Source organism: Plectropomus leopardus, chromosome 22, assembly GCF_008729295.1.
Source record: "Plectropomus leopardus isolate mb chromosome 22, YSFRI_Pleo_2.0, whole genome shotgun sequence".
Lineage (NCBI taxonomy): Eukaryota > Metazoa > Chordata > Actinopteri > Perciformes > Serranidae > Plectropomus > Plectropomus leopardus.
This window is the reverse complement of record NC_056484.1, coordinates 10,367,866-10,395,859: the sequence shown is the minus strand read 5'-3', so window position 1 is coordinate 10,395,859 and position 27,994 is coordinate 10,367,866. Positions and strand designations below refer to the sequence as shown.

Sequence of the window (27,994 nt, the reverse complement as noted above, 5' to 3'; positions counted from 1 at the left end):
TTACAGGACCTCAGGCCTCAGTACATTACACAGGGCACAGGTCTTCTCCAGAGGAACATTGCAGTGTCAGTATCACATCCTTGGTGCCAATTGTCACAAAAAAAACATAGATGCAACCACAATGCAGATGCAAAGTCTAGCCGGACACTAAGCGGATGTTTTGCAACACATTCACACTACCAACTCCACGACTGCTGGTCAGTGGCCCTACACGCCAAACTATGAAGCTCTAGATACTCCACCTGTGTCAGTTTTGGATGCTTAGGGACAATGTGTCAAATTTACACTTGTTAAATGCATTGTGGCCTTTTAAGGTAAACTTCCCTTTTTACAGAAAATGTATAGTTTCTGCTTGTTTAATGCTTTTCTCAAAACAAACTTAGAACATAAGTTTAAAAAAAATAATTTTAAGGTTTACTTCTTTAGGTTTAGGCAACAAAAGTACATGGTTAGGTTTTGACGGTCAAAAAAATGTGTCCACTGATTTACCTCTTTCACCATATAAGTCTATGGGAAAAAGTCTTTTGGGGCCACAGTGACATCAAGTGATGGATGCATTTACACTAAAAAATTGTATTAAAAGCCTGGCGCACCTGACATCATGTGACATATGTCACAGTTTTAACAAAATAAATTGACTTTTGGTTTTAAATGGGACACAAACAGGACTATCCCAGATGAGAGTCCAGAGTATTTTTGACCCATCCACAGCAGTTGCTCGGAGTGTCAAAAAATGCCGCCGGCTGGTGCATCCCATACCACAAAATGGTGTCTCTGTGCTTCGATATCTGATGCCGAGGGCCACTGACCAAACATCGTCAGTATTTAACAAGATAGGAGTGAGACCGCGCTGCTAGACTCCAGAACAATGTTCACATGCATTTACACATCACAGTGGATCGAAACAGTGAAAGGATTTTGTAAGAAACTTAAACTCACTCATTAGCAAAGAAAATCCAAATATGTTGCAATAGATTTTTATCTCTAAAACTTTAAAAGACACTGAATTCCCATACAGAGACACTACCGCATGTCAACTTATTAGCTCTCACTTTAATTTACCATCAAAGACTAACTGCTGAGCTCTCATTGCTACATGTAAGCAGAGCAGGTTTGTGGCAGGGAAGGGTATGCATGAACACACTGCCATACACTGCATCCTGTGCCAGTAACAGACTTCTGACATTATTATGCAAACTAAATGTGAATGTTGAACGTATTTTTAGTGGCAGTGCTGCTGTTGTTTTGTGGTTCTGATCATACTGCAAACCCCGAAGAGGTCTGTGTTGTCAAAGGAACACCCTCCCTGACCTTTAGTTTGTTTTATTCTTTTTCTTTCTTTCCTTTGGCCTCATAAAACATCTTCAGCATTTCTTTCTTTCTTTCAGTTGTTCTTAAAGCACCTCATTAAAATAGTATTGACCTGGTACCATAAGCTAACTTTACGACTAATGGCTCACATCAGTTTCAGTATAAGCTGCTCTGTTTGTTTTTTTTTTTAGTCGAACTTTAATGTCTAAAAGTTAGGGGAGCAGATTTAGGTATGGTCTTGCATGTTAATGTGTGTGCAGGGAATCATCTTAAAGTTAGCACAATGTCACTTTGTGCTTTTCTTTTTTGTTCCACTGTGTTGAATCAGCCCTGGTAAAGTGATTTAATCCTGAATTTAACATGTCTGGCAATTTATTTGATCAACTGAATTAGTATTAAGTTTAAATCCTCAGTGATAAATTTAACTAGGTGGCACCTGAATTGTAAAGTAATAGTTTGTGTATCCGAGCTGCTACAGAAGAGCCAGCGAGTGTTTCCGCTGTTTACCAACCATCTGATCAGCCGATAGCAGCAGCTGTGAACATCACTCTCTCAAGGCAGTTTTGACAACAGTTACTTTAATGAATCAGTGACTCAAACCGTTGTTAGATTGGCCAAATTCAAAAGAAGGATAGGAAGATTTCCACGGTCAGTTCAAATAGCCTTAAAGGGACAGTTCACCTCAAAATCGAAAAGTTTTTCCTCTTAATTGCAGTGCTATTTATCAATCTAGATTTGTTTGGTGTGAGCTGCCAAGTGTTGGAGATATCGACCATAGAGGTGTCTGCCTTGTCTCAAATATAATGCTACTAGATGGCACTCAGTTTGTGATGCTCAAAGCACCAAAAAAAAAATACATTTGAAAAACTCAACGGCAATGTTTCTTTACAGAAGTCATGACTTGGTCACTCAAGATAATACAAAGGCATTTTTGCGAGCAGTTTCATGTAGGAAAGACTTTGCTGTTGAGACTTTCAAATGTCTGTTTTGGCATTTTGAGCACCACAGGCTGAGTGCCATGTAGTTCAATTATATTCGAGAGAGGGAAGACATCTCTCCAGCCAAAATCTCCATAACTCTGCAACTCACACCAAAACAATCTAGACTGATAAATAGGACTACAGGTAAGAAACAAAATGTGCATTTATGTGGTAAACTGTCCATTTAAGATGAATAATCAAAAGTCACTATCACCCCCAGTTTTGGGGATAAGATAACATATAATGCATACATGCACTTAGAAACTACATTCAGTTCATTTACTTTTATGTTTCTAATAAATGTCAACTCATAGACACACATGTAGAGTAACCCTGCATATTAGTAGAAGTGCCAGAGCGGGCTTTATTGTGTCTGTTTTAAGGCTCTATGGTTTTAAATGCTGGTGAGAGCAGTCCAGAGGCCTGTGGTGCCCCCGTGTGGAGTGGAGCAGCATTGCAGTTTTTATGTCACATATAGGTTAGCATGAACTATGAGTTGTTGTGTTGCAGCAAATGGTATGAGTGGGTGTAATCACTGCATCCCACAAGATATGCAAAAACAATGCAATAACTATGACTGTATACAAGGTTCCCGAAGTAAATATACTTGTGAAAGTGAAAAAAAAATCATGACAGTGTATTTTTCTTTTTCTGTTTGTTACATTTTTAAGTAAACTCAGTGGTTTCTGTGCCAGAGAAACCTAACATACTTGAAATCAGGTACATTGCAGTGCAGTATAGTAAAGACGTATTTATTTATCGCTCTCGTGCCAGGGTGTTGGATCTGCATCTGCAGTTTAAAATGTGTATTGAGATGCCGATGTGAAGTTTGTTTTTGCTTGTGCTTTGAAATCCAGCCAGTGTAGCCCCAGAATAAAAAGCTCATCTTTTATTTTCATGATTTAGCAGCAAAAACGACTTATTTCACCTCCCTGACTCAATAGGTGTTTACTGCATCCCTTTCTCTAGTTTATTTGCGGTTAAATGGATCAAGCTACGTGGGTGTACCATCAGTATTGCATGAGGTTCACATGTTGACGTTGAGCGTGCCAAGTATTGCGGTTGTTTTGTTTTGATCATATCACATTATGGCAGAGTAGCTATTTCTATGAAGTGTACATATGATTTAATATGAAGATAAACTGCAAACAGCAGCTGAGAGGCGTTTGGAAGGTGGTTTTGCATATCTTGTGTCTTATGGGCGCCTAGTTTCTGATTTAAAACCCGGAGAAGCTCATGTTTATTTGATTGTCCGAAGTTGAGAGAGAAAGCAAACTACAGTATTTTTACTCCCCAGTTTCTTTGCCTCTGTGTTGCGATAGTCTTTGTCTTTTATCTTTTCCTTGTCTGACATGTGGAAATGGACCAGAAGGAATAATTTGTATGAAATGGACCAAGTTACACATAATTAGTAGTTTTTATTGCAAAAAATGTTAGTGGATTGAAATCAAGGCTCAGGACAGACACACAGGCACACAGTTGATAGCTTGTGAACAATATACATGAAAACTCCAACAAATTAACCCTTTGAAACCTGAACAAATTGGTTTGATTTCTTCAAAAACATCAGGAAAAATGCAATGACCAAGTTGACAAGAAATGTACCACAAACTCCAACTATGAAGATCAGTATATATTTGACATTTTTAAGTATTGTGTAATATGGAATTGGAACACAGCACAAGTGTGTTTTTTGTCCGCCCTGCCGTTAATAGTCTTTTTTTAAAGCTGACATTTAAACTAATTACCTGGAACAGCACAGGTGCAAATAATAACCTTAATGATGGTCTGTTTCCATTTTGTTGTGCCAGTAAACCAGCGTGCATCAAACCACAGCTGTGGAGCGGGAACAACTAAATGGAATGCAGCCATTGTTAATGCCATAGAAGTATCTAGCTATGTGTTTGTGTACCTGCGGTCTCTGGCTCACTGCAGATAGTTAGTAACCACATTATCAGGCTGCTAATCAGGCTGATAAGCTGCAGCTGCGTGAAACTAAACACACACCCCTCTGCCTCAAAGGCTGCAGGTAAAACTTGAGTCATTTCCTCAAGTGAAAGTAAAGATAGAGAATAAAGGCCTGGTAGATAAACGACAATCTGTTTGACGGTTTGAGGCAGTGGGATTTTGGATGGTAAGACTTTTTGGGGATTGTGGAAAGTATTATTTATCATTTTTCAATTTAAGTTCTTACACGGTGAATTATATATCTAAGTAATGTTTAATGTGCATGGGTTTCTCTCTCCAGGGATATAAAGTATTGGTCCTATGTAATTGATAATATCTTTGTCTCACCACTAGCCAATGATTGTATATTTTTATACATACCATATTATAGCAAGATATATATATAAAAATATATAATATTTAATCATCAGAATGTTAGAGTAAGGAAAAGGCAGGACACTAATTTGGGAATGTAGTCAGTGAAAGTATGAAAATGTGTTATATAAGCCTGCTGACTGAGGATCAGTAAGAATTTATTAAACAAAGTCCCACTTTATTGACTGTATTTGTGACCAAAAGGAAGCAGCAGGAATAATGGTGTTAGATTTACTGAGGAAGAAACATTTTGTGTCAGCTGACACATGATGGGCTTTTAGGTTGTTTCACAAAGAGGCTTGGATGATTCCCGGACTATTTGGCTTTTCAGTTCATACAACTTTGGCTTCATTTAAACATCGTAAGCTGCATAATACAAATAATCAAATTACACATTTAACTACAGCTACAATTACTGGAAATCTACCCATTACCAGGTGTGTGACGCTCAGAGCCTGATGCATAAAACCCTGTAGATTCATGATTAAAACTGTGTGCTCGCACAAAGGCAGAAATGTGCATGCCCATTATTTTCGTCAGATATGTAACGCCATGCAAACGCATTATTCTGTTTTATAAATCTCAGTAATTTTGGAGCTGGGCGCACATGCACAAGCCTTGTTTCCACACCCACAATTCACTTCAACTGGATGTAGAAACGCCTTTAAAAATTTTCTGAATTTTGCTCATCATAGGATTTGATTGACAAACAATTTAATAGGGGCTAAGTTAAATATTTTTGGTAATAAAATAGTAAGTCACCTTTTTTATGCAATGAGAAATATGGTGAAGAAAGTACAATTTCACCAACTGTTTTAAATCAGCATGGTTCTTCTACAATGCCAGAGCAACTGTCATCAGGCACGGTTGTGGCAATTTGTAGCGTCTGTGACGTTAATTCATCACCTTTCTGATCACGAAAAAAGGAGATGAATGATAATTAAAAGATCAAATTCATCATAAATAATTGAAAATTAAATTGTATAAATGAGCCTTTGATTGAGATTTCACAGAGCGCTGTGCAACCTGCAAAATTAAAAACACAACCAGTGCAACTGGCAAACAACCTAAAAACAATGTTATCTTACTCTCAGTTTATATTTCATCTCCTCCTTATTGCACATTCATAGTTTATTATTTAGTTTGTGTGGAAGAAAACGTACACGTTTTTTGTGCGCACACATCATGTTTGCATCAGAAGTAGGAGGCTCTTTTGTTCAGTTTTTTAAGAGACCAGGGAAATAAATGCCAACTTTTACTTTAAAAAATAAAATAAGCCACTGAGAAATCCAAAAATCTAGCATGCATTTGCTTTTCTTTGTCAATGTTTTGTGAAGTCAGCTGAAAGACATAAATCCACCAGCAAGCTGTCTGGACATTTTCCTACTGTAGCACCGAGACACCTGTCTCACTTTCACTAGTCCTACATCAGCGACATATATACTGTACACTTTTTCAAATGCATTATTAAAGACATCAAACCAAAAAAAAAAAATTCACCCGTCAAGGCCTAAATCTCTCTAATCTCTCTATGCTTTGAGCCATGAAAATCATGTAGCTTCTATTGATTTTTCTTCCAAGGAAGGAATTGAACTACATCTGTGTCGAAAAATTCTCACTAAATGCAGGCAGGGGAGTGAAGACGTTTAGCGGCTGACCAGCTGAGTAATTTTGTCTTTATGCAGCAAAGAAAAAACATACAGAACAAACACATTTCAAGCTGCTCAGTATTAAGACAAGATGTCATCCAACATCTTAAACAAAAATAGTATTTTAAACGTCATTTAAAAAGTATTAGAGTTGTGTGTTTATCTTAAACACAAGAGAGAGTGGGGCTTCCTGTCTCGGTCACTCGGATTTCCTCGTGTTGATCTACCATCAACAGGCGCACGTTATATTTTCTTGTAAACTAAAGTGTTTGTTGATCATTGTTTGATCCTGACGACAAAATATTTTAAGAGGACTATTTTGAATATAGATATTATTTGTTGTAGGAACTCCATTGAATTAAAACATGAATTCCCGTCGCTGGAAAAAAAAGAGAGCTTCGTCTCTTTGTTGTCCTCTTGCAAAGATGTTATTTTGACATCAGTGCCGATGAAAGCTTTGGGGAAAGAAACAGAGAGAAAAAGAGGGAATATATTATAAATGACAAGTTTATATTGCAAGTTTCTTCTATTTTATATATATAGAAAACTATATCTGAATTATATGAGATTAAATGATAGTTTGGAGGTGGACTTTGCAGAGGATCAAAACAAATGTTGTTGTTTGAGGGGAAATGCTTAGATCAGGTTCAGAGGTGCCATACTGTTAAACACGTGCTGGCGATTATTGTACTGGACCCAAACGGGCAAATTTTAATGGTTTTACCCTCAGCCGAATGTTTCCATTAGCTTTACAAATCATTATCGATAAGTTTCCTTTGTGTCATAGTTAGCTTTTGTGTGTGTGTTGCCAGTGCAAAAGCAGGATTTTAAACAGAGCACATACAATGGGATTACACACTTTAAGACTTTGGACACCTGAAATATTAATTGTGAGACTCGATTATTTATCAAGAAATTAAGCATCAGACTTGGAGGTCATCTTTAAAGGATTTTTTGTGTAAAATTTTCAAGGAACAATTTAAAGCCTGCTAAATTAAAAAAAAAAAAAAAAAGAGATTTCACTGTAAGAATTTCTTCCATATGATATCCTAATAATAATAATCATTTTGGCGCCTATTCAGTCCAATTGAACTGCTCGTTTGGCACATTCGCCAAAAAGTTTTTAGCCTCCCCCAGCGAGTTCCCACTCACATAGACTTTACACTGTAATGATGTCACTAAATCGCTTTTCCCGAGGAAAATTTTACAAATATAAAACCTCCATTAATCAATTATTCATATTAGAAATATTTATAATAGACATTGTTTGCAGTTTGAAGTGTGCTGTAAACAGTTTTACAGACATCTCTTTTATAATGGTGGACTACCAGGAAAATGCTCATTGGGCCGCTCTCCTTGGGGCCTTCGCTGAATTAAATGGGGATAAAAAGATTTAATCTTTTGAAATGTTATTTGACCGAGAGTGAAACGTATCATTTCACAGGTTTGTTACACTCAAAATGTATCCACTGACATCTTTTTCCCAATGGCAGTCTATGAAGAAAAAGTCTTTTCAGGCCCAATGGCCTCACGCAACGGAACCAAAACTTCAACTTTGTTATTATTTGATATGCAGCGAGCATCAAAACACAAAAATACATAAGGGATGGCATCTGAAAAAATATACAGAAATTCCTCAGCTCAAATAAAAACAAAGATACAAAGTTGTAATTCCATTGTTTGGCCAATATGAAAACTGGCTTTAAGGTCAGCGCACTGCCTGGAGGCCTTGCTGAAAACCTTGATCAGAATTTAAAGAATCTGCATATTTTTGCTGCACTGGCTCATACTGTACTTACACTCATAGACGCATGTAAAGTCTTTCACTTAAAGTCTCAAGAAAATTTGATTTGTTCGCTTGAGACAGTAGTGAGGAACACAAATATGATTTATTTACCCTTTACCCTTTTCCTTTTTTCCAGGGCTGTCGAGCCCTGAAGTGAACCAAATAGATGATATTTGCTTGCCTAATAGATTTAGAAATAACATAAATGATAGATATAACTCACCTATCGTGTAGCAGCACCTACAGCAGCACCCCTACGTGAACATTTAGGACGACTGTTAGTGTTGCACGGACCTCGAAAGCCTTGTGTTTATTCCTTCTCTTATTGCTTTTCATGAATAAATTATCAAGGAGATCCCTGTTTGCACATGTTCGAATATCTGACACAGAGGTGGCTATTTGTGTTTCACTTGTATGGAGAACGCTGCGCAGTGTAGTATTTTCCTCAGGATAATACTTCAGCTCTAGAGGTGTGGCAGCAGCTTCACGATGCAGACTTTCTGTCATCAAACAGCTCCTCAGTAAAATGTCTGCGCCTCACTGCATCTGTACTTCTCTAGTTTCATCAAGAGCTACATGCACCACAAATGATTTCATCCCTTGAATGTAGGATGCAGTGATGCTCACACTGGTGTACTTGCACATTTGGAAAATCCACATTTGAAAGTTAGACTATTTCTTAAAGTTTGTGTCCTTTCTTTTAGCAGCCCTCGATGGAAGAAAATGTTCACTTTTGGCCACCATAGACATAAAAAAAATCTGATTTTAACTCTTTGCAGACACTCGGATCTCGACAAACTTTATTCCAAGTGTTTAATGATGAAGAGTTAAAACAGATCTTGCGTGCCTGTGTGTGTAAACACAGCTTATCAGTGTTTTCTTCCGTCTTGCTGGTGCGGAAACGCCTCTTTAACAGCATGCAGGTGTTGATTTTTTCAGTACCCAGGCAGGGTGATCTTTGGGCTGATGAGTCAATGGCAGGGGATCCACAGCTCCATATTCAGTAACGAAGGCTTTTCTGTTCCATATTTACTGGGTAAACGCCATGGCTACGTGGCTCAGTTCTCCACTGGTCAGTAGTGTCTCATGATCTCGTCTGTAGTCTTACAAGTTCACGATTCATGCAAAGTGTTAATGGGCCTTTGACAGGATATGTTTGTTTTCGTTCATTTCTGTCAGAGAGAAGTCTGTTCTTATTTTGAGAGCGGTGTTCACACAGAGACCAATTTGTTGTAATATTAGTAGTGACGCTACTGTTAAATGTAGTATTTAATAACAGCACTATTTATGGTCAAAAAAATGAACTAGAGTGTGTTATTGTACTTGCGGTAGCTTTGGAGGCAGGTGGTCATTTTGTAACAGTTCTTTAACATAAGCCACTCCCCCCTCAGCTGCGAGGGATTCCATTGGTTCTGAGGTTGCTAGGTGACACCGGCCCAACATCATTTGGTTTCCTCGGTTACCATTTGTCTCCTATGTGATGACTGCACGGTCTCACAGTTGACACTCCCTTTTATTTTCTTCTTCTTCTTCTTCTGCTTCTCTTTCTTTTTTTCTAAAGAAGAGTTCTTTAATTTTTTTTGTTCATTCACTTCATTTTACATTTTAGAAAGGGAAAGAATACAAATGAAATAAATCAGAATATTAATTCAATCACTTTTTCTACTCCTATTTTCAATAAAAAGTGAAACGAAAAAACCAAACAAAAAGTTGATTTGTAAATACGTAATGTACAGTTTGTATCTGTAACTTGTCAGTCTGTCATTGGTGACAGAGTCTGTCTTGCTTATAACGCACGCTACCAGTAAATAAAAAAAGGAAAAAGTATATTTAGACTGTATGGTCCCTTGAAAGCAAGTTTTAAATTAATATCTGATGTATATTCCTGTAACATTGCATTTTTATCTGAGGAATGATGTTATTAAAAAATTGCAAATAAATTGCATTTCCTACAGCTGTGTTTTTCACTTCGCTTTCACGTTTGTATTCCAGGTCATTTTCTCCTCGCTGTGTCTGGGTAGACCAGTGCTGACACTCCACAATCAAGGTACAATAATCTTCCACTAATTTTTTATTCAATAATCTAAAGTTGGTAAATAGCTGCACAGTTCGTAAAGACTGAGACTTAGACACTTAGAATAACAGTCTGAGCTTGTCAGTGACTAAAAAGCACTTTTAGTGATAGGTAGAGGCGGAAACTTTAACACAACCTTTATTAACTTGTTGTGGGCACTCTGGAGTTTATTGTAATGCACTGTGATCTACTATTACACCAGGAGTTGGCAGCATAGTCAATATGACAAACTAATGCTCCAGCTCATGTCTTTAGTGTCAATCTATACTACAACTCTTATTTTCTTACCAAGAAGTTTGACTTTTGGCATTTTTAATCAGGATTCCCAGTCATGGCATCTCCTGATGTTTATCTATTGTAAAGCCTCAATAATCACTGTTTTCTTAGCAAAAATAATGGTCTCTCCTTAAAGGTTTCTAGGGTCTCTTTCTAGTTTTATTCTGGGTCCAAAGAAGATGACCTCTGTTTTTCTTAAAAGTAGAGTTATTAAACAGCCTAACAATACTTTTCTACAACTGTTGAATCTTTATGAGACACGAGAGCAGCTGAAGCATAGATAAACAACTCAGATGGACAGACTTTTTTAAAATGCTATTCATAAATAATAGGGAAAAAAGTGGCCCTCGCTTAGGGGACCCCAAAACTTAAAGTTCTACCAGATGAGTGTTGTGCTTCCGCCTTTAATCTTTTTGTATAATTTCTACGTTTAAGATCTAACACTTTTTAATGCACACAAAAGATTTATTTCTCGTACATTTTGGTTGTAAATGTGTTAAAACCCATGTTAGTGAGCACTTCTCCTTTTCCTAAATAATTCATACCCCTGACAGGTGTGACTTATCAAGATGCTGATTAAACAGCATCGTTACTCCACAGGTGTGCCTCGGCTTCGTCACAATAATTGATCAGCATGTCTGAATGCCACACCTGTCAGCTGGATGGATGTCTTTGAAAAGGACAAGAGCTCACTAACACAGTTTTTTTTTTTTCAAAAATTGCAACCAAAATCTGAGTGTAAATTATCAATTAAAAAAGGTCTTAAATCTTTAAATTAAACCTGTGAAAAATGGGAGCAAAAACAAAATTGTTGGTGCTGCTAAACAGCTGCTAAAACGAATTAGTTTGGTTACCAAATATGAACCATTTAATTCCCAGATGTTACATAAAAAAATAACTCAATAATAACTGTTTTATCAACATAAATGTTTGTTATTTTTAAAAAATGTAAATTTTGGGTTTACACAGGTTTCAAAAACATGACAATGCATTATTTTATTTACAACTACATTCTGCTTTCTAACAGCTTCACATTAAGTGTCAGGTTTGTGAGTTGCCAGGTGTCTCTTCAGATTCCCCTGCTGGGAGAATTCTCTCTCACAGTTCGGACACTTAAAAGGTTTCACCCCGTTGTGGCTGAGCGTGTGTCTCTTGAGGCAGTTCAGTGTGAGGAAACGCTTTGGGCACTCCGAGCACAGGTACGGACGCTCCCCCGTGTGAGAACGTGTGTGGACTATCAGGTGACTCTTGCAGGAGAAACCCTTCCCGCAGTGCGTGCAGGTGTACGGCATCTCGCCCGTGTGAGTCCGGTTGTGCAGCAGCAGCTCCCCGGAGGACAAAAACGACTTCCCACATGTGGTGCACAAGTAATTCTTCTCGCCTTTGTGCATCTGCATGTGTCTTGTGATTCCTGATTTGCTGAAGCTTTTCCCGCAGATGGTGCACAGGTTGGACGGGCCTTCGTGCAGGCGTTCGTGTTGCTTGAGCGAGTAGTTGCACAGGAATCCCTTGTTGCACTGGCTGCAGGCGAATATCCGTCCTTTCTTGTGGAGTCTCTGGTGCTGATAATACCCCGACAGGCTGGTGAATCCTTTCTCACACTGCATGCAGCTGTACGGGAAGAAGTGGAGCTTCATATGGGCCTTCAGCTGATTTGGAAGTTCAAAAATCTTTTCACACTTCTGGCATTTGGTTTCTTCCTCAGTGAAGTTTTTGTTGACCGGCCGCATGCTCAGAAACCTCTTGTCTTCCCCCGTGGGCTCTTTCCGCCTACGTCGCTGCTTGTTTTCCAAATTGTCCTTCTTCTGCTTACGTTCCCGCTTTTTTTCTACACCGTCTTTTTGTTTGGGTTTCCTTTTTTTCTCCGAGTCGCCTTCTACTGTCTTTTTTTCGCCATTCAAGTCTTTACTTTTCTGCTGAGTCTTTGCTCTGGCTTTTTTCACAGACAGCTTTTTCGGAGCTTTCTCATGGTGCTCGCTCTGGATGTGCTCTTGGACCTTTCTCTTTAGGCGGTGAGCGAACGAGCACTGAGGGCAGATGAATAAACGTGACAGAGGACCTGAAAGCAGCATGAAATACAGGACGTTAGTAAAATTAGATTCTGGACTGATTCTGATCTGCAATTGCAACTGATTTTGTCTGACCTGATTCCTTTTTTGGCAACCAATCATCTTCAGTAACGTCTGAGCTTTCACTTGAATCTTCCTCTAAATCCTCCAATCCCAGGGTGTCTTCTTCATTGTCATAATCATCATCCTCACTGTAAGGATCAGTGAGCCTCTCCACTCCTGTTTGAGCAGGAAGGGCCAGAGTGGACAAAAGCATATCTTCCTCGCTGCTAGAAGGAGCTGTAGAAGAGGACATTTCAAGTTTTACACATTAAAATCTCTTGTTGTCGTGATAGGAGTGCAAAATCCTGTTAAAAATCTTCAAACCTTGATTTTAAACTACATTCAAAACTGTTTTCCTTTTGTCTTTTCTGTCTAACTAACCTGAGTTCAGAGTCCCCATCTGTCTGTGCTGAAGCAGCAGAGTCTTCAGGGCAAAGGGTTCAGACAGATGCAGTCCAAATTCCTCTGACACAGATGTCATTTCAGTGAGCCATGCTGCTGTCTGAGACACAGAGAGACCACAGAGATGCAGGTTGGCAGGGGAAGCTAGAGTTGTACTGTAGACGTATAAACTTTGAAGGAAGCGCACAAAAAGAAGAAAAAAAATCTGTGAAATTGTTTAATGTAGTGGCTCAAAATTTGCACTTTTTTTCCAGAGTTTTGCATATAGTCATGACATTTAAATGAGCATTACATCAATGCTCCTCTTTTTGTTGATGTTTTCTCCTTTTTAAACCAGAAAATATATTGAGAACTTATATTATTCAGTAATATAAAATAAAATGTCCCTATATATTTATATACATGCATATACACTGTTTGAAAATACATACACGTATTTGCGTACATCTTTCACCCACATCTACATATATGCACACATACATCCATATTAAAATATAGTTAAATAAGTGATACAAAATAAATAAGATAATTAAAAATAAATAAAATAGAATAAATATAAATATTAAAAAATAGAAAACAAGTAAGAAATATGTATTTGTTTGTATAAATAAAATAGATACAAAATAGAAATAGATAAATATTAAAAAATAAATATTAAAAGGAGGATAATAGAACCTACTTTTATTGAACCATAAAACAGGGATGTATGGAACAATAGTATACGTAGAATGAGAAAAACTAAACAAATAAAACTAATGATAATAAAAAAAAACTCAGCACCTTTGCAAGGTAATAATTATTGTTTTTTAGTGGGTTTTAAAGGATAATGCAATCAGATCAACAGACATATTTCACACTGAAAAACAACAGTACCTGTTGCAGGTCTGGTACGGGCAGTAGCTGCTCCAGCCGGGACAGGAACTCAGTCACCAGCTGCTGCAGTCTTTGGTCGTAGTTAGAACCGTAGTTTGCAGGGAAACCTTCCTACAAAAGCATTTTGGATTTAAATTATCAACACATCACCGCTGTCTGAGACACAGAGACGGTAGGTATCTTATTCATGTCTTTGGTCATTATAAAAGAAGCTCTGTGTGGCTTCCCTCCCCTCAATCTCTGAGATGAATTTCTAACAGTCAGACTCACCTGGAAGAAGATCTCCTTTTCTAAAGGAACATTCAAAAGGTTTTGAACCAGGCTGGCAAAGTTGGTGTAAGAAGTCTTCAGTATATCGCCACTGGCCTGCAGAAATGGACAGCAATAAAGTTAAGTTTCAATTACTTTGCTATCAAATTTGAAATGAGAAACATGTTACATTAGTTACAATAGTAATGGCATTGAACCTTTCTGGATTTCTAAATGTACATGTGCTCTCAATGTTTTGCGTAGCTCTGAATCGTCTTTAAAAACCCACCATCTGATCAATGGAGCTCAGTTCAGCGCTGCAGGTGTGGATCTTATCCAGGTGGCTCTGAATGGTCTGCAGGTTGGCGACACCATCACCACGACACAGCTCCAGAACCAGCTGCAGCGAGGCAAAGGTGGGAGACAACACAAAAGAGCATGACACGGCAGGGAAAATATTGATTTTATATTATGATAAGACCAGTGGTGAGAAAAGTATTTGCACACTTTACTAAAGTGGAAGTCCTAATACCACACTGTAGAAACACTCAGTTACAAGTAAAGGTCCTGCATTGCAAATGTTACTTAAGTAAAAGTATGTAAATAGAATCAGTAAAATCTACTTTAAGTATGAAAATCACTATTAAGTACTAAAAAATGAAATCAATTTAAATTATCAGTATTTTTGAAATAATTAAAAAGAAAAGCACCAAGTCCTCATATTTGAGAGCTGGAACAATGAAATGTTTTGCATTGAAAATGTTCATTAATATAGTCACCAATTTACTTTCTGTCAATTAATTTTAATTCAAGTTCCAGTTTCTCTTGTACGTGTTTTTATATTTTCTGTTCAAAAATTTTACAGCAACTTGTAATTAAAGTTATCAAATAATTGTAGTAAATTTAAGAGTACAATATTTCCCTCTGAAGTGTGGTGAAGTAGAAAGTAACATGACATTAAAATACTTTGAGCATAAGTATCTAAATTTGAGATTCCACAACTGGACAAGACCACAGTATTTTTACATGTACATATAACAATAACAAGACACATACTAACGTTAAAAGTAAGATCATTACAAAAACAGTAATAACTGTAAATGGTAAGTAGTAAAATGGGTAATAATGTTCCTAATGAGTCATGACTTTCACAATCTTGGAATAACGTGATTGTTCTTACATTAAACCAGGGAGACCAGGGGCCAATCACAGGAGTACCATACACGTTTCTAGGATTTTAGAACTTTTTTTTTTAAGATTTTAAGTTTCTAAGATTTTAGGATGTTTCTAGGATTTTTGGATGTGTGTAAGATTTGAGGACATAAGGGGCTTAACTATGGCCTCTGTCAGGGGGTTGCAAAGGATTCTCCAATGGCTTTTTTAAATGAACAAGCTCTACAATGATGCTGTTTTATGCACTCTTTCAACTAAAAGTATAGCAACAATTCCCTGAGTGAATCATTTTAATTTTATCGTGAACTATTGAATGGTTGGGGGGCCAGGTTTGGCCCACGGGACGCAAGTTGAGTTTCACTGCACAGTACTTAACTGTCAAATGTCAATACAAATTTGCTAAGTTTGATAAAGAGACAGATCTCAGCTCAGAGTAACTCCTCACCCTTGCTCTGAGGCCCAGGATGAGCTCGGCTCTCTGACTTGGACTCAGCAGCTCCGGGACGATCTCTGCCGCCAGACTGATGAAGTCCGCCAGCTTCCCGTACTGCATCACACTGTGCTGCTCCACCACTCTCCACATGAAGGCAGACATTAGCCTCACCGGCGGGACGAGGAGATTCAGTGAGGCCGGAGGAAGGGGGGAACCTACAAATGACGTTAGAGACAACCGCACCGCATTAATGAGTAAGTACTTTTTTCCTACGGAAGCTTAAATGACCATTTACACACGATGTAATAACAACTCCATGTCCAGAGGATTAGCTAACGTTAGCTTAATAACTATTAGTAACTATTAATGGGTAAAAATGACTAGTTGCGAATGCTAGCATATAACTAGATGAATAATTGACAATACCTTTGCTTTTCCACGCCATTGCTCAGTTTAAAAAAGTCAAAATACTGAACAAAATGCCACTTTCGCATTCACATCGTAGAGCAGTGAAACATACACAGACCTTCCGGTTAAAGCGGATGTTGTGAAAATTTTCGTATCGGGTGAGCGTTCCTTCAAAATAAAAGCCGGGACGTTCAAAGATATTTATTTATTTTAGTTTGTTTAATGATAATATACAAAATGTGTTTGTTTAATTATATTGTATTCAAAGCGAAGATGTCATTGTGACGAAAAATTAAGTGAAAATACGGAAAATAAAATAGGACATGAGACAAGTTAGGGGTAAACTGAGTTTGTTTTTTAAAAACTAATGCCGATTATTAGTTGTTAATGAGACAGATAACCGATATTTGGAACTAATATGCATTTACAATAAAAATTAAAGATCTGTCTGCCAATATTTAGAAAACTGAAACATGATACATATATATATATATATATATATATATATATATATATATATATATATATATATATATATATATATATGACTTATTTTTTTTACTAAGTCAAGTGAAAATTCAAATTTAAAAAAAGAATAAATAAAAATAGTTCCTCCCATGCTGACACTTTCTTTGCACTTTTTATTGAGTTAATTTTATCAGCGATCATCAAAATAAAGTGCCGATACAAGTAATCACCAAAATGCCAAATATTTGCCCCAATAATCGGCCAGGCCGATAATCTGTCAATCCCCAAAGCAAATTATACATGTCACAACAGACAGGTGGTTGTGTGTGCATACTGGAAATAGAACTTTTGCCAGTATAGCCAGTATGGCACATATTTGTCAGTCTTTGCGGTACAACACCAGACAAGAGAGAGAAAGAGGGAAAAATAAGAAAATGAAAGAATACAAACATAAAATAAATAAGGATTGAATAACACCAAAAGACAAAACAAAAACAAATAGACAAGACCACTACTAAATGATAAACTAAGGTAAATCTGGACTGAAGTGTTTTTTAAGACAGTTTTTCATGTGATTAAATTAATGATTGAAAATCTGCACATTAGAAAATCACTTTTTTTTCCCTTTCAATTTCAAATAGCTGTTAATGGCAGGTAATTTAATAATATTAATATTTTTTTTTAATAATATTTGTGCTACAAAACATTTTCATTCATTAAAAATGAAAATGAATAGGAAAGTTCAAGTTTTAAGGAACATTCAAATGTAACACTTTTTAAAACCCATAGTAAAATCCATTTGTAGGCTATCTGTGAATTTGTATTATGTACTATACTTTCTGCCTGTAAAAAAAATACCCATTTTTACTTTCTGTAAAATCTAAATTAACAGTTTTATTTGGTTCAGTGCTTTACAAAATATTAGTGTAAACTGAACACTGTTGCATTGTTTTTCTGTTTATGATGCAATGATTTTACAGATCTTTGCTGTTGATTTTATGGATTTTTTTTTTTTTACAGTGCAGTAGAAAATACATGCATTTTCATTGAATTATTCATACATAAATTAGAAAACTCTTCCTGATTTTGCTCTAGATACATGGGGTCAACCCAGGACCCTTTCCCCCCCCAGGTTGTGTCGTATGATCACTGTTAAAGGCTTGAGACACGCATAGTTAACACCCCTCAGGTTTTACACGCCCAGTCAGTGCTGCCCAGACAGCCGCCCGCAGCTAACGTCACTCACTGTTACTGTACGTGTTGGATCAAGTTTTAGAGGAAAATTAGCAGCTGTTCATCATCATTGGGCTGTGGGCTCGTTTGCTTAACTTACGGAAACTTTTCATATAGTTGATATGTGATTTGTGCGCAAACTTGGAGAACAGCTCGGATACTTGTTGTCACCATGGCAGGAGGAAGACGCGGGGGCGCACCTGGAGCTGGCGAGGACTACTCCCCTGTCAGTCCAGTTGTAAAGTACCTTCTGTTCGTGTTTAATTTTATATTTTGGGTGAGTGTTTCTTATGCTTATTGAGCACAGTGGGACAAAAAGACCGTGTTTACTTTTCCTTGTGTGCAGGTTAATCATTGTTTCTTTGCAAAACAGATTTTCTCCCTGGTATTTTAAGAGAAATTAATCAGGAAATAAGAGTTAAATGATGTTTCTCAGGCTTTCAGGCTCCAACTATGTTAGACTTACTGTGTTTTCTGCTTTTAATTAACCTAAAAGTGTGAGTATTTGTCTGTTGAAGTATCCACTGCTTTATTTGTTTGAGCTGGTTGCTCATTAACTTTGGTGTTTTATGAAAAGTGAAACAGTGTCCAGGGGGGGAAAAAAAAGAGAGGGGGGGGGGGGGGGTAAACACAACTGAACCAGCTGTTTTTGCACAGCCACTGTTCAGAGACAAAGTTTTTTAGAGGGAATTTGGAGCTTGTTTCGATCAATAAATCAAATTTCATTCGTGTAGTACCTTTCAAAACAAATCAAATGCAATTCAAAGTGCTTTACAGTTTGATTAAAGAAGCAAAAAACAGAACATATGAAAGTGGCAAAAATGGATCTGAAAGTAAATAGAATAAGCAAAAACCATACAATATTGATAGTAAGACACTACATAAATGTTTGACCCAAACAATTTTATTAACAATTCTTAAAACACCTACACTCAGTCACTGAAACTGCTGTGGTTTCATGTCAGACTAGTTCCTTTCATGACGTACTTAGTTGCCAAGAAACACAAACTTTCACTGATTCATATGCTGATAGAGCCGTGCAAAAGTGGGTCTCCACTTCTCACTCAAATCTGCCTGTTGAAGGGAGAAACATGCTCACCGTGTAGCAGATTTCACACTAAATGAAAGGTTTTATTTTTCCCTTTGAAACGAACACAGCAGGTGATTGCATTAAGTGCATCACCAGCTATATACTGCCTAAATATGGCCTTTTGTCTCCCACAATAAGATGTTAATAATTGTTTGAACGGATTATTTTAAAGCAAAGAAGTCAGTTGAAAGTATCTGCAGTGGGTTGTGAACAAACCAAAGTTCATAACAGTGGTTTTCGGGTGCTCAGGGGCTGTAACATAAGGAGATTTCTGGCTTTCAGCATTTTTAAAGCAGAGCTGTGGTTGCAGATTAAACTTGCAGGGGTTTAGTTGAGACTTTTCTGTTGCTGGTCGAGCAAAAAAACATGCAGCAGAAATGACAAGAACGAGTTTAAACATGCAAATCTACTGAGAACACTAACAGACAAAAAGTTCGAAGTGCTTCTTTACATGCTAATATCTGAGAAAAAGCCTGAAGGGATTTTTTTTTTTTACCCATTTCCTTCTACATTTTTAGCCTTTCAAACAAACCTGTAAGAATGTATCAGCCGTGTTCATGTCTTCTGGCCATGTACTAACAGGATAAGGCTGTGTAATAACTTGAAGCTCTTCGACGTGGAATGTGTTGTTGTCATTTCTGTTGCCTCTGGCTAAAAATGGGCTCTGCACGGGACACACCAAAGATAAAAATGCATGCTTCTTTTCAAGTCTAGTTTCTCTGAAATTGTAAGAAACTCCAGAAAAAGTCAACTTTAATCTAATTTAGTGATCACTTACAATTTTATTAGACTTATTGCAAACAAACAGCCCGTTTTCTTCAGGTGTCATGTCTGGTTTTTTTCGCTCTGAAACTAAATCTGTACAAAAAGGGGGCAGAAATATCTAACTTTGCCCTCCCACCTGGAGAAACAGCAATGCCTGTTGAAACTGGATCCATTTCATTCGGGGTGGGAAAAGTGTTCCTGAGGGCTTCCTATTATTCTATCGAGACTGAGAGAGGAGCTCTGAGTAAAAGGCTCTTTATTTATTTTTTTTTAGGGAAAGGTACAGATTGCTGCCAGGTCGATTTAGTCAAATGGAAGGAGAGTGGAGAGCAGAACCTCCTTATCAGCATTTGTAATGAAAATGTTGGTTGGTCTAAAAAAAGTACAAGCTCTTCTTGAGTGTATTTTAAGAAAATTAGCTTTAATTCTATTAGTACAGCCTCGTCCGTGACTCATTTATCCCTGATTGTTTTCTGGTGAGTGGTGCCACTCCCCGGACAAGTACAAACATACAAATGATTCTTCACCTGCTGAGCTCTGTGGTTTCTCCTCTGCATGCTTCATTATGATGTTTCAAGATGCACTAAGTTTAAAGAGATCCTTTTTCTCTGTGTCCCCCTCAGATAATCTCCCTGGTGATGGTGGGAATCGGTGTGTATGCCCGCATGATGAAGCATGCAGGTAAATGATCCTTCACTGAGGATAGTTTGAGATAGCAGCAGTATTGAGTGCTTTTTGGCTTTTCTTCAAACAACACGAGTAAAAAAAAATGGGGAAAACAACATCCAAATCTGTGCTGTTCATAATTTTATAAAGGAAATTAAACGCAGCAAAGGAACATAAATCCATTTCTAACATTATGAATACTGACAGAGCGACAGAAAGATGCTTGAGAGTACACTTTCAGAAATGTTTCCTGTTAATGTTGTTTAACCAAGGTGTGGGGCAACACACATATGACTGATACTAAACCTTTGTATGTGTTACAGAAAAGAGCGATAAGACTTATTAACAAGGTGAATGTCAGACACTGTTTATCAGCTCACGTGTGTTGAAATTTAAAGTTTTAGTTGATTTAAAAACATTATTTGTCATGTTTAAAGCCAGAAACGGATTATTACGCAAAAAATCTACGAAGGTTGTTCATATTAAGATCCAACAACGAGGATCATAGAACAAAGTTTAATTTCAAAAGTCAGTACGCACACACTATATTAAAGCAGATGTGTGTTTCATGTTTATGGAGTCAAACTGGAATTCTCTGCATAATGCAGCTCAAATATTATTCAGTTTAAAAGAAGGTATAAAACAAAAAGTAATGGGACATTATGAACTTTCTAAGTAACAGTAATGTTAAGAAGACTGTAATTGATTCTTTCTGTTGTTATTGCTAAATTTAATATGATTTGTGGGGAAAAAAGAATGATAAATATAGAAAGGTGGTCCATTTTTATCTGTATTTACAGTAGCTTCTGTTATTAGTAAGAGAGGGGCAGGTATTATAAGTTTATATTAATATTTTAAGAACTCTTCTTCCTGCTCCTGTTTGTTCGTGGAATGTGTTCAAGGATTATGAGAAAAGGTGTGTCATGGGTTTTTGATATTGTTTTGGAGATTACACACTGAAATGAGCAAATAAACCAAATATAAATGAATGAATGAAAAAATGAATGAAAGCCATAATTCTGTCATTTCGTAAAAAAAAAAAAAAAAAAAAACAGAGTTGCTCAGTGTACATCAGTCTTTGACGCCTTCTGTCCTTCTTCTCAGAGGCAGCACTTGCATGTCTGTCAGTGGACCCGGCTATAATGCTGTTGGTCGTGGGGATCCTCATGTTCATCATCACCTTCTGCGGCTGTGTGGGCTCACTACGAGAAAACATCTGCCTTCTGCAGACAGTAAGTCAGGTTTCATTCTGCATAAATGATTTTCTCTTACAATATAACGCTGCAAAGAGACATCCTGTTAAATTAATGTTGTCTGATTCAAGCCCAGCCAGCATGAGCTGCCAGATCTCAACAGTATTGTAGTATTATTGGTACTTGGACATATGATATTTATACTTTTTTAAAGACAATTATTATATTAAACTTATATAATGTATATATATATATATATATATATATATATATATATATATATATATATATATATATATATATCATCAAACATCCTAATAGAAATTTTCAAACAACTTAATATAATAATACTATATATATAATAATCCAAGTCCTACATTATTTCTCAAACAGACAGCCCTATCTGACAGGGTACTGGAAAGACAGTGAAACTTATCAATGCTCTCTTTATGGCCAGATTCCACTGACAAATATAGTAATTTTACCTTACTGAACGTAGAATCTACTGATCTACAACTGCCTGAGGCATATAAGAAAAAACAAGGTTTTCCTCACAAATTCAACACTGGGTGATTAAAATGGTAATTTGGGGGCTGAAGTATTCTTTAAAGCAGTCTAATAATATAAGAAACTGCAAAATTAGTCTGTTTACAACTTATTTTTATTTTAAGCCCATAGAGCCTTTGCTTTCTTTTTCTGCAATTAATAACAGCTGAGTCTGCATAGAGTCTCTGTCCTCTGAGGAATTAACCCTGAAAAGATTTGTCTTTACAGTATTGTCATCATCTCCCTCTCTTTTTCCTCCTTTTGCAGTTCTGCATCTGTCTGACAGTGATCTTTCTGCTCCAGCTGACTGCCGGGGTCCTGGGCTTCATCTTCTCTGATAAGGTAATAAGACAAAATATGGAGGACTGACAGTAATATGCAATTATTCTGATGCACACTGAAAAATCTATTCTATTCTATTCTATTTCTTTGTAATACTTTGCTTCATGTGTCCTCTTCTGATGGTGAAGATTGTTGTCCTCTCCTGGACTTTGTCTGTAACTGCTGCAACATTTGAATAAATTTAGGAGCAGCAGATTTTATTCTCAGGTTGGGTTATTAGATGTAATTGTGTTTGTTAGAATTGAGTGTCTTAATACAAAAGTTGGATTTCTGATATTATCTGATGCTATACAGCCATCAGGAAGACGGACTGGTTTATTCTGATTATTATTTTTGTTATCAAACCGTTTACAAAAACTCACTTCACATTTGTTAATCATCTTTCTTTTTAATTCCAGTGATGTGAAAACTTTGATTTTTATGATACATAACATAAAACCTTCATGTGTATTCATGATGCATCTTTTTGTACATACTCGTAAATGCTTTCATATTGTGCCAAGGCTCGGGCTAGAGTGACAGAGATGGTCAGTAATGCCATCGTCCACTACAGAGAGGACCTTGATCTGCAAAACCTCATTGACTTTGGTCAGAAAGAGGTAAGTGAGCCCAGATACAGGCTTCATACATTCTGTGGCTCATTTTGTCATCGTAAACATCAGAGCCATAGTATATATACACATAATTAACATGTTTTCTTACCACCAGTTTGGCTGCTGTGGTGGTGTGACGTACACCGACTGGTCCCAGAACATGTACTTCAACTGTAAGCCGGAAAACCCCAGCAGAGAGCGCTGTTCTGTCCCCTTCTCCTGCTGTCTCATGACGAAAAAGGAGGTCACTTTCTTCCTTTCTTCACAAAAATTATATTTGAAAAAGACTTAATTAAAAGAAATAAAAATAGATAAAATCAATAAGAGAAAGAAGAAGAAACATTTTTAAAATAAATAAATCAATCAAATAAATAAAAAAAAGAGATAAAAAGAATTAAGAGAAATTAAATAAGAATTAATTTAAGTAAAAGATAAATGAATAAATTAAATAAAGAGATTGTAATAATGGTATTAAATATTAGTTTAAAAGACTTTATTCTCAAATAAATAAATAGATGTAATTAAAAAATAGTATAAAATATATAATGGAAAATAGAAATAAACATAAATGAGTATATAAAGATAAAATAAAAAATGAATTAGTAATATTGATACAAAAAGTCAAAGCAAAAATTATTTAATAGAAACTAAGTAAATACAATTTACAGAAAAAGAGTTAAGAAAAAAATATGAGAAGAAATGTACCACTACCATATGTTTTGTAAAAGGAAGGGTATAATTGTTGATCGTTTACCCCGAGTTAGCTTTTCCTAAACAACAACAGAGAATAAGAGTAACTCACATAGTCTGTTCAACCATCAGTGATAATGCTTGAATACATATTTATGTACGTACTACACTTTTAACAGAACTCAAGAGAAACAATATATAGACAAGCCAAACAGGCCCAACTCATGTCAGAGTAACATAACATGGTGAAGATGAGTCCTAAAAGTCAGTTTTCTGAGATACTGTGGAACTGTAAATGATCTACTACCATAAAGAAAGACTCTCTTTTTTCAGTTTAATAAAAAGAAGAATATTTCTGATCCAGAGAGATTGTTGTTGTTGTTCTATTTTTAATATGCTATATTTTACCTGTGAATGTTTATTCATGTATTTGTCTTTTATGTGTACTTGAGCAGGTGGTTATCAACACCATGTGTGGCCAGGGCATGCAGCAGTTAGAGTTCGTTGAAGCTGGGGACCACATCTACACCAACGGCTGCATCGACAAACTGGTGGATTGGATACACAGTAACTTGTTTCTACTGGGAGGCATCGCTCTGGGACTGGCCATACCGCAGGTAACAGATGGTGCACGTCATACTAACCAACACTCATGCACCCTCATTTCAAGCCTTACAGAGTCGAGGCCAAACTAGTGAGCTGTCCCTTTTTTGTTTTCTCCTCTGCAGCTGGTTGGCATCCTCTTGTCTCAGATTTTGATAAATCAGATCAAAGACCAGATAGAGCTTCAGAACTACAATTTAAAGCACCGCTCAGACCCATGGAGCTGACCCAGGCCCGATCAGACCAGAATCTGATGAACGGCACCAGAGACACTGTGACACCAGCAGATGGGGATACTCTGCCTGGACTGAGCTTTCATTATCTTTGCTATTAGACTTAAAAACACAAGACTAGTGTTCAGCCAGCTTGTGGACAAACCATTAATGTGCTTTTAAATACTTTGCATGAAAGTGGTGGTAAGTACACTCAACGGAAAGAGATGGAGAAACAAGACTCTGTCTCCACCTCCTGGACAGAGACGGTGCATGAATTTCTCAAGCTTAATACATAAGTTATTTTCCAAGCAGAGACAGGGAGGGTTATTTGGTGGTCAGAGTCAAACTGATGGAATCACTGACCTTTACTGAAGAGCTGCAGTTAGTATTATCTGTCACAAGTCATTTTTTTTTGTCAAAGATGCCAAATAGGAGTGGGAGTTTATGCATATCTAGTGTTTTTTGTTGCTATTTTCAGATGTAACTGTGATGCTGCAAATGTTAACTAACTGAAAAGGGAATCTTTGTTCATTTTTGAACATACATGGAACAAAAATCTCAACGCAACGTTTTTGTTTTTACTACTATTTTTTCTACAGGTACAAGTTAACCATTTAAAAGCTGAGGAAAATGTCTTGATTTCTCTCAAAAACATTGACAGAAGGCAAAGAAATGTCCCAAAAATTAACAAGAAAATAATAAAAAGTTACACGAAAATTGGGAAAATAAAAAACACTGAAATGACCTCAAGGAAGTGCTAAGTATAAAATTTGAATATATATGGATATATTTTTATTTGTATTTTTTCCATAACATAATTTTAAATATATAGTTATGACTTTCTGGACATTTTTCCATATTTTTGGATAACACTGAATAATCCCCCATGGCTACGTTTCATATAATTTTCTTATCCCCTTTTACTCTTTTTTAAAAAATTTTATTTGCAGGGCATTTTTTGACAAGTTGCTCATTGCCTTTTTTCCAATCCTTTCAAAAGAATTCAAACCATGGATTGAATGTTCATATTATGTATATATACAGGGGCTCTCACTTTGTCCTGTTAACTTTTTCTTTTATAATGACGTTCAACAGCAATACATAAAAAGCTGAGAATTCCCACGAAGGAAAACAGATGCTTGAGGCGATGGTAGTGTTGTTTTGTTGATGTGGTCACTGGTGCAGGCCAAGATTTCATTTTGTGACCAATCGGTGAGCAGACAGTGGTTGTGGTTCTCTGACTGAGTATCAAAAATGATTTGGAACTTTAACACGAAAAGTGATCCTCAGTTCTTGTCTCGATACAATATGAATTAAAGCTTGATTTGCTCTGACAGCAAAGGAAAGTCAAACTGTTTTTGTTAGGATTTAAGTTAAGATTGGTCATAAATGTTTAGTATCTATGAAAATCCTCCACTGCTGCAAATTTCTGTATTTAATCTCCTTTTGTCACATGATGATTTGAGGCAGATCTTTGAGGTTCTTTCAGATGAAGCGCTTTCACATTTTCCCACTTCACCCAGATCAGATCCAGTGAATGGTCTAATGTCACTGTGAAGAAGCACAAATCAACGCGACCTCTCATCTCCACCCCGTTTCTCTGCCTGGCAAATGAAAACCTGAGTTACGCAGCATTCCCAGCCTGAAACCTGACGCCTGTAATCTTTGGGTGCAGAAACACCCCTGCATGTTTAACAACCTTTGACGCAAGCCCACAATCTAAACATGACATTTCTGTGTTAGTTTAAAGCTGGAGTAACTCCCCATGCTGTGATTTCCACTTCAGCACATCACGTATCACCAAACTGATACCACAAAGGACGGGAAAAACATTTGGGATGGCAGAGGAATGTTATAATTTAGTAAAAGCAACTGAGTGTAATGAAAAAGTGACCGTTTTAACAGTAGCATATGGCTTTGTAGTGTGTGTGTGTGTGTGCGTGTGTGTGTGCGTGTGTGTGTGTGTGTGTGTGTGTGAGAGAGAGAGAGAGAGAAAGAGAGAGTGAGTGTGTGTTGGCCTTGGCTCCGGTGCTCTGTGTGTGGTCCCTGGTTTTTGCCTCTGACTCACTCAGGCAGCCATGTTGCTGTGGGTTTCAAGGAGGCCCAGACACACACACACACACACACACACACGCACACAAAACACACGCACACACTCGGAGGAGGGAGCAAAGTTAACCCAGTTTTATTCTCAGAACACCAGGAGAGAAACAAAGCATCTGCAGCCATGCAAATACCACGAGTGCACTGTCCAATTAATGCGATAACAACAGCACTGTGGCTGAGACTGGACCACTTTGGAGATTTGTTTTTAGTGGCCTATTTAAGCATGTTACACTAATCTTAAATAAATTAAATCATCATAGAAATATGTTTGAATCTTGTTTATATATATATATATATATATATATAATATATATATATATATAGTTTTGTAAGATTCCTGCAGCCACTTTAACCACGAGAGGAAGCTCAGTCCATTATGACAGTCCCAAAGGAAACAGTCTTAATGTAGTTTTGAGTTATTAACTGTTTCCCTCCCTTCTACACAAACATACTCACATACACACCAAAATGTGACACCTACTCAAAATGTAATGGAAATCTTCACGTAATCTATAATTATTAATATAGTCTGAGAGGATTCTGACTGTCATCATCTAAATCTTCTGATTTGGGCGTTCCTACCAGGTTCCAAGAGTTTGGACTTAGCTGAAAACAAAAGCCTTTTCCTACATTGCTGCCTGGTTTTGGAATAATCTGCAGAGCAAAATACATCTTAAAAATCTCGTCCCCTTAGAAAAATCTAAAGCCATTATAAAGTGCACGTAACCAAGAAAAATTACTGCTTTATTTGAGGTGGTTCTGTCCTTTCCCTTGTATTTTTGATTTTTTTATCTCCTGTCTGCGGAGTTTTATTTTTATCCAAACTGTAACTGGTTTGCTGTGTTGAAAAAGAGATTTCCATCTGAAGGGACCTCCTGCTTAAATAAAGGTAAGCGAACTCCCCCACCCCCCACCCCCCCAAAAAAACAGGACAAACGGCCACCCATATAGAGTAAAAAAAAAAACAAAGACTTCATGTATTTTCATTATGTAACATCTAATGTAGGAGGGTGAAGAGAGTTTACTCTGCATTCCTGCATAACCACTCTGCAGAAACAAACTATATCATAGAGCAGACCCAATGTAAAGTATCTGTACGCTGTGTTTGTTCATGATATATTATTATTGTAAAATATGTTCATATTACATACTGCCAATATATGACATACACACAATCAAAAAGAGACACAATTTAAAAAGGAGACAATTACACTGAAAGATGCATAATGACCACAGAGAGAGAGAGTTTTGCTCTTTTTTGATATTGTTTTGTGTTGCTTTGCAGTTAGTTCGCAGCTTTTTGTGTAATTGTCTCCTTTTTAAATTGTTTTGTGTCTCTTTTTGATTGTTTTGCTTCGTGATCTTGTGTCTCTTGACTGGGTCTTTGCATCTCGTGTGTCTTTGTTGTCATTATGCATCTTTTTTTGTGTAATCCTA

At 36.9% G+C, this 27,994-nt stretch overlaps 2 protein-coding genes across 2 annotated transcripts; one reads left to right on the top strand and one right to left on the bottom strand.

The window, feature by feature from the left end:
* Positions 1-11,359: 11,359 nt before the first annotated feature.
* LOC121961438 (zinc finger protein 304-like) lies at positions 11,360-16,167 on the bottom strand. Its single transcript, XM_042511427.1, has 8 exons — positions 16,066-16,167; positions 15,652-15,854; positions 14,323-14,433; positions 14,055-14,150; positions 13,785-13,895; positions 12,891-13,011; positions 12,543-12,746; positions 11,360-12,457 (listed from the first exon to the last, which is right to left on the bottom strand). The coding sequence occupies exons 1-8, from the start codon at positions 16,082-16,084 to the stop codon at positions 11,433-11,435; spliced, it is 1,890 nt and encodes a 629-aa protein (XP_042367361.1). The 5' UTR covers positions 16,085-16,167; the 3' UTR covers positions 11,360-11,432.
* Positions 16,168-17,739: 1,572 nt separating this feature from the next.
* Positions 17,740-24,870, top strand: tspan33a (tetraspanin 33a). Its single transcript, XM_042511285.1, has 8 exons — positions 17,740-18,025; positions 20,227-20,284; positions 21,374-21,501; positions 22,276-22,350; positions 22,854-22,949; positions 23,059-23,187; positions 24,089-24,250; positions 24,362-24,870. Exons 1-8 carry the CDS (start codon positions 17,921-17,923, stop codon positions 24,461-24,463), a joined length of 855 nt encoding a protein of 284 aa, XP_042367219.1. The 5' UTR covers positions 17,740-17,920; the 3' UTR covers positions 24,464-24,870.
* Positions 24,871-27,994: the final 3,124 nt, after the last annotated feature.

Coding starts and splice junctions, on each gene's coding strand:
- LOC121961438 (XM_042511427.1), bottom strand. Junction 13,896..14,054: donor AAAAGGAGATCTTCTTCCAG/GTGAGTCTGACT, acceptor ATGCTTTTGTAG/GAAGGTTTCCCTGCAAACTA. Junction 12,458..12,542: donor GTTGCCAAAAAAGGAATCAG/GTCAGACAAAAT, acceptor TGCTGCTTTCAG/GTCCTCTGTCACGTTTATTC.
- tspan33a (XM_042511285.1), top strand. CDS start 17,921: ATGGCAGGAGGAAGACGCGGGGGCGCACCTGGAGCTGGCGAGGACTAC. Junction 20,285..21,373: donor CCGCATGATGAAGCATGCAG/GTAAATGATCCT, acceptor CCTTCTTCTCAG/AGGCAGCACTTGCATGTCTG. Junction 22,950..23,058: donor TTGACTTTGGTCAGAAAGAG/GTAAGTGAGCCC, acceptor TCTTACCACCAG/TTTGGCTGCTGTGGTGGTGT.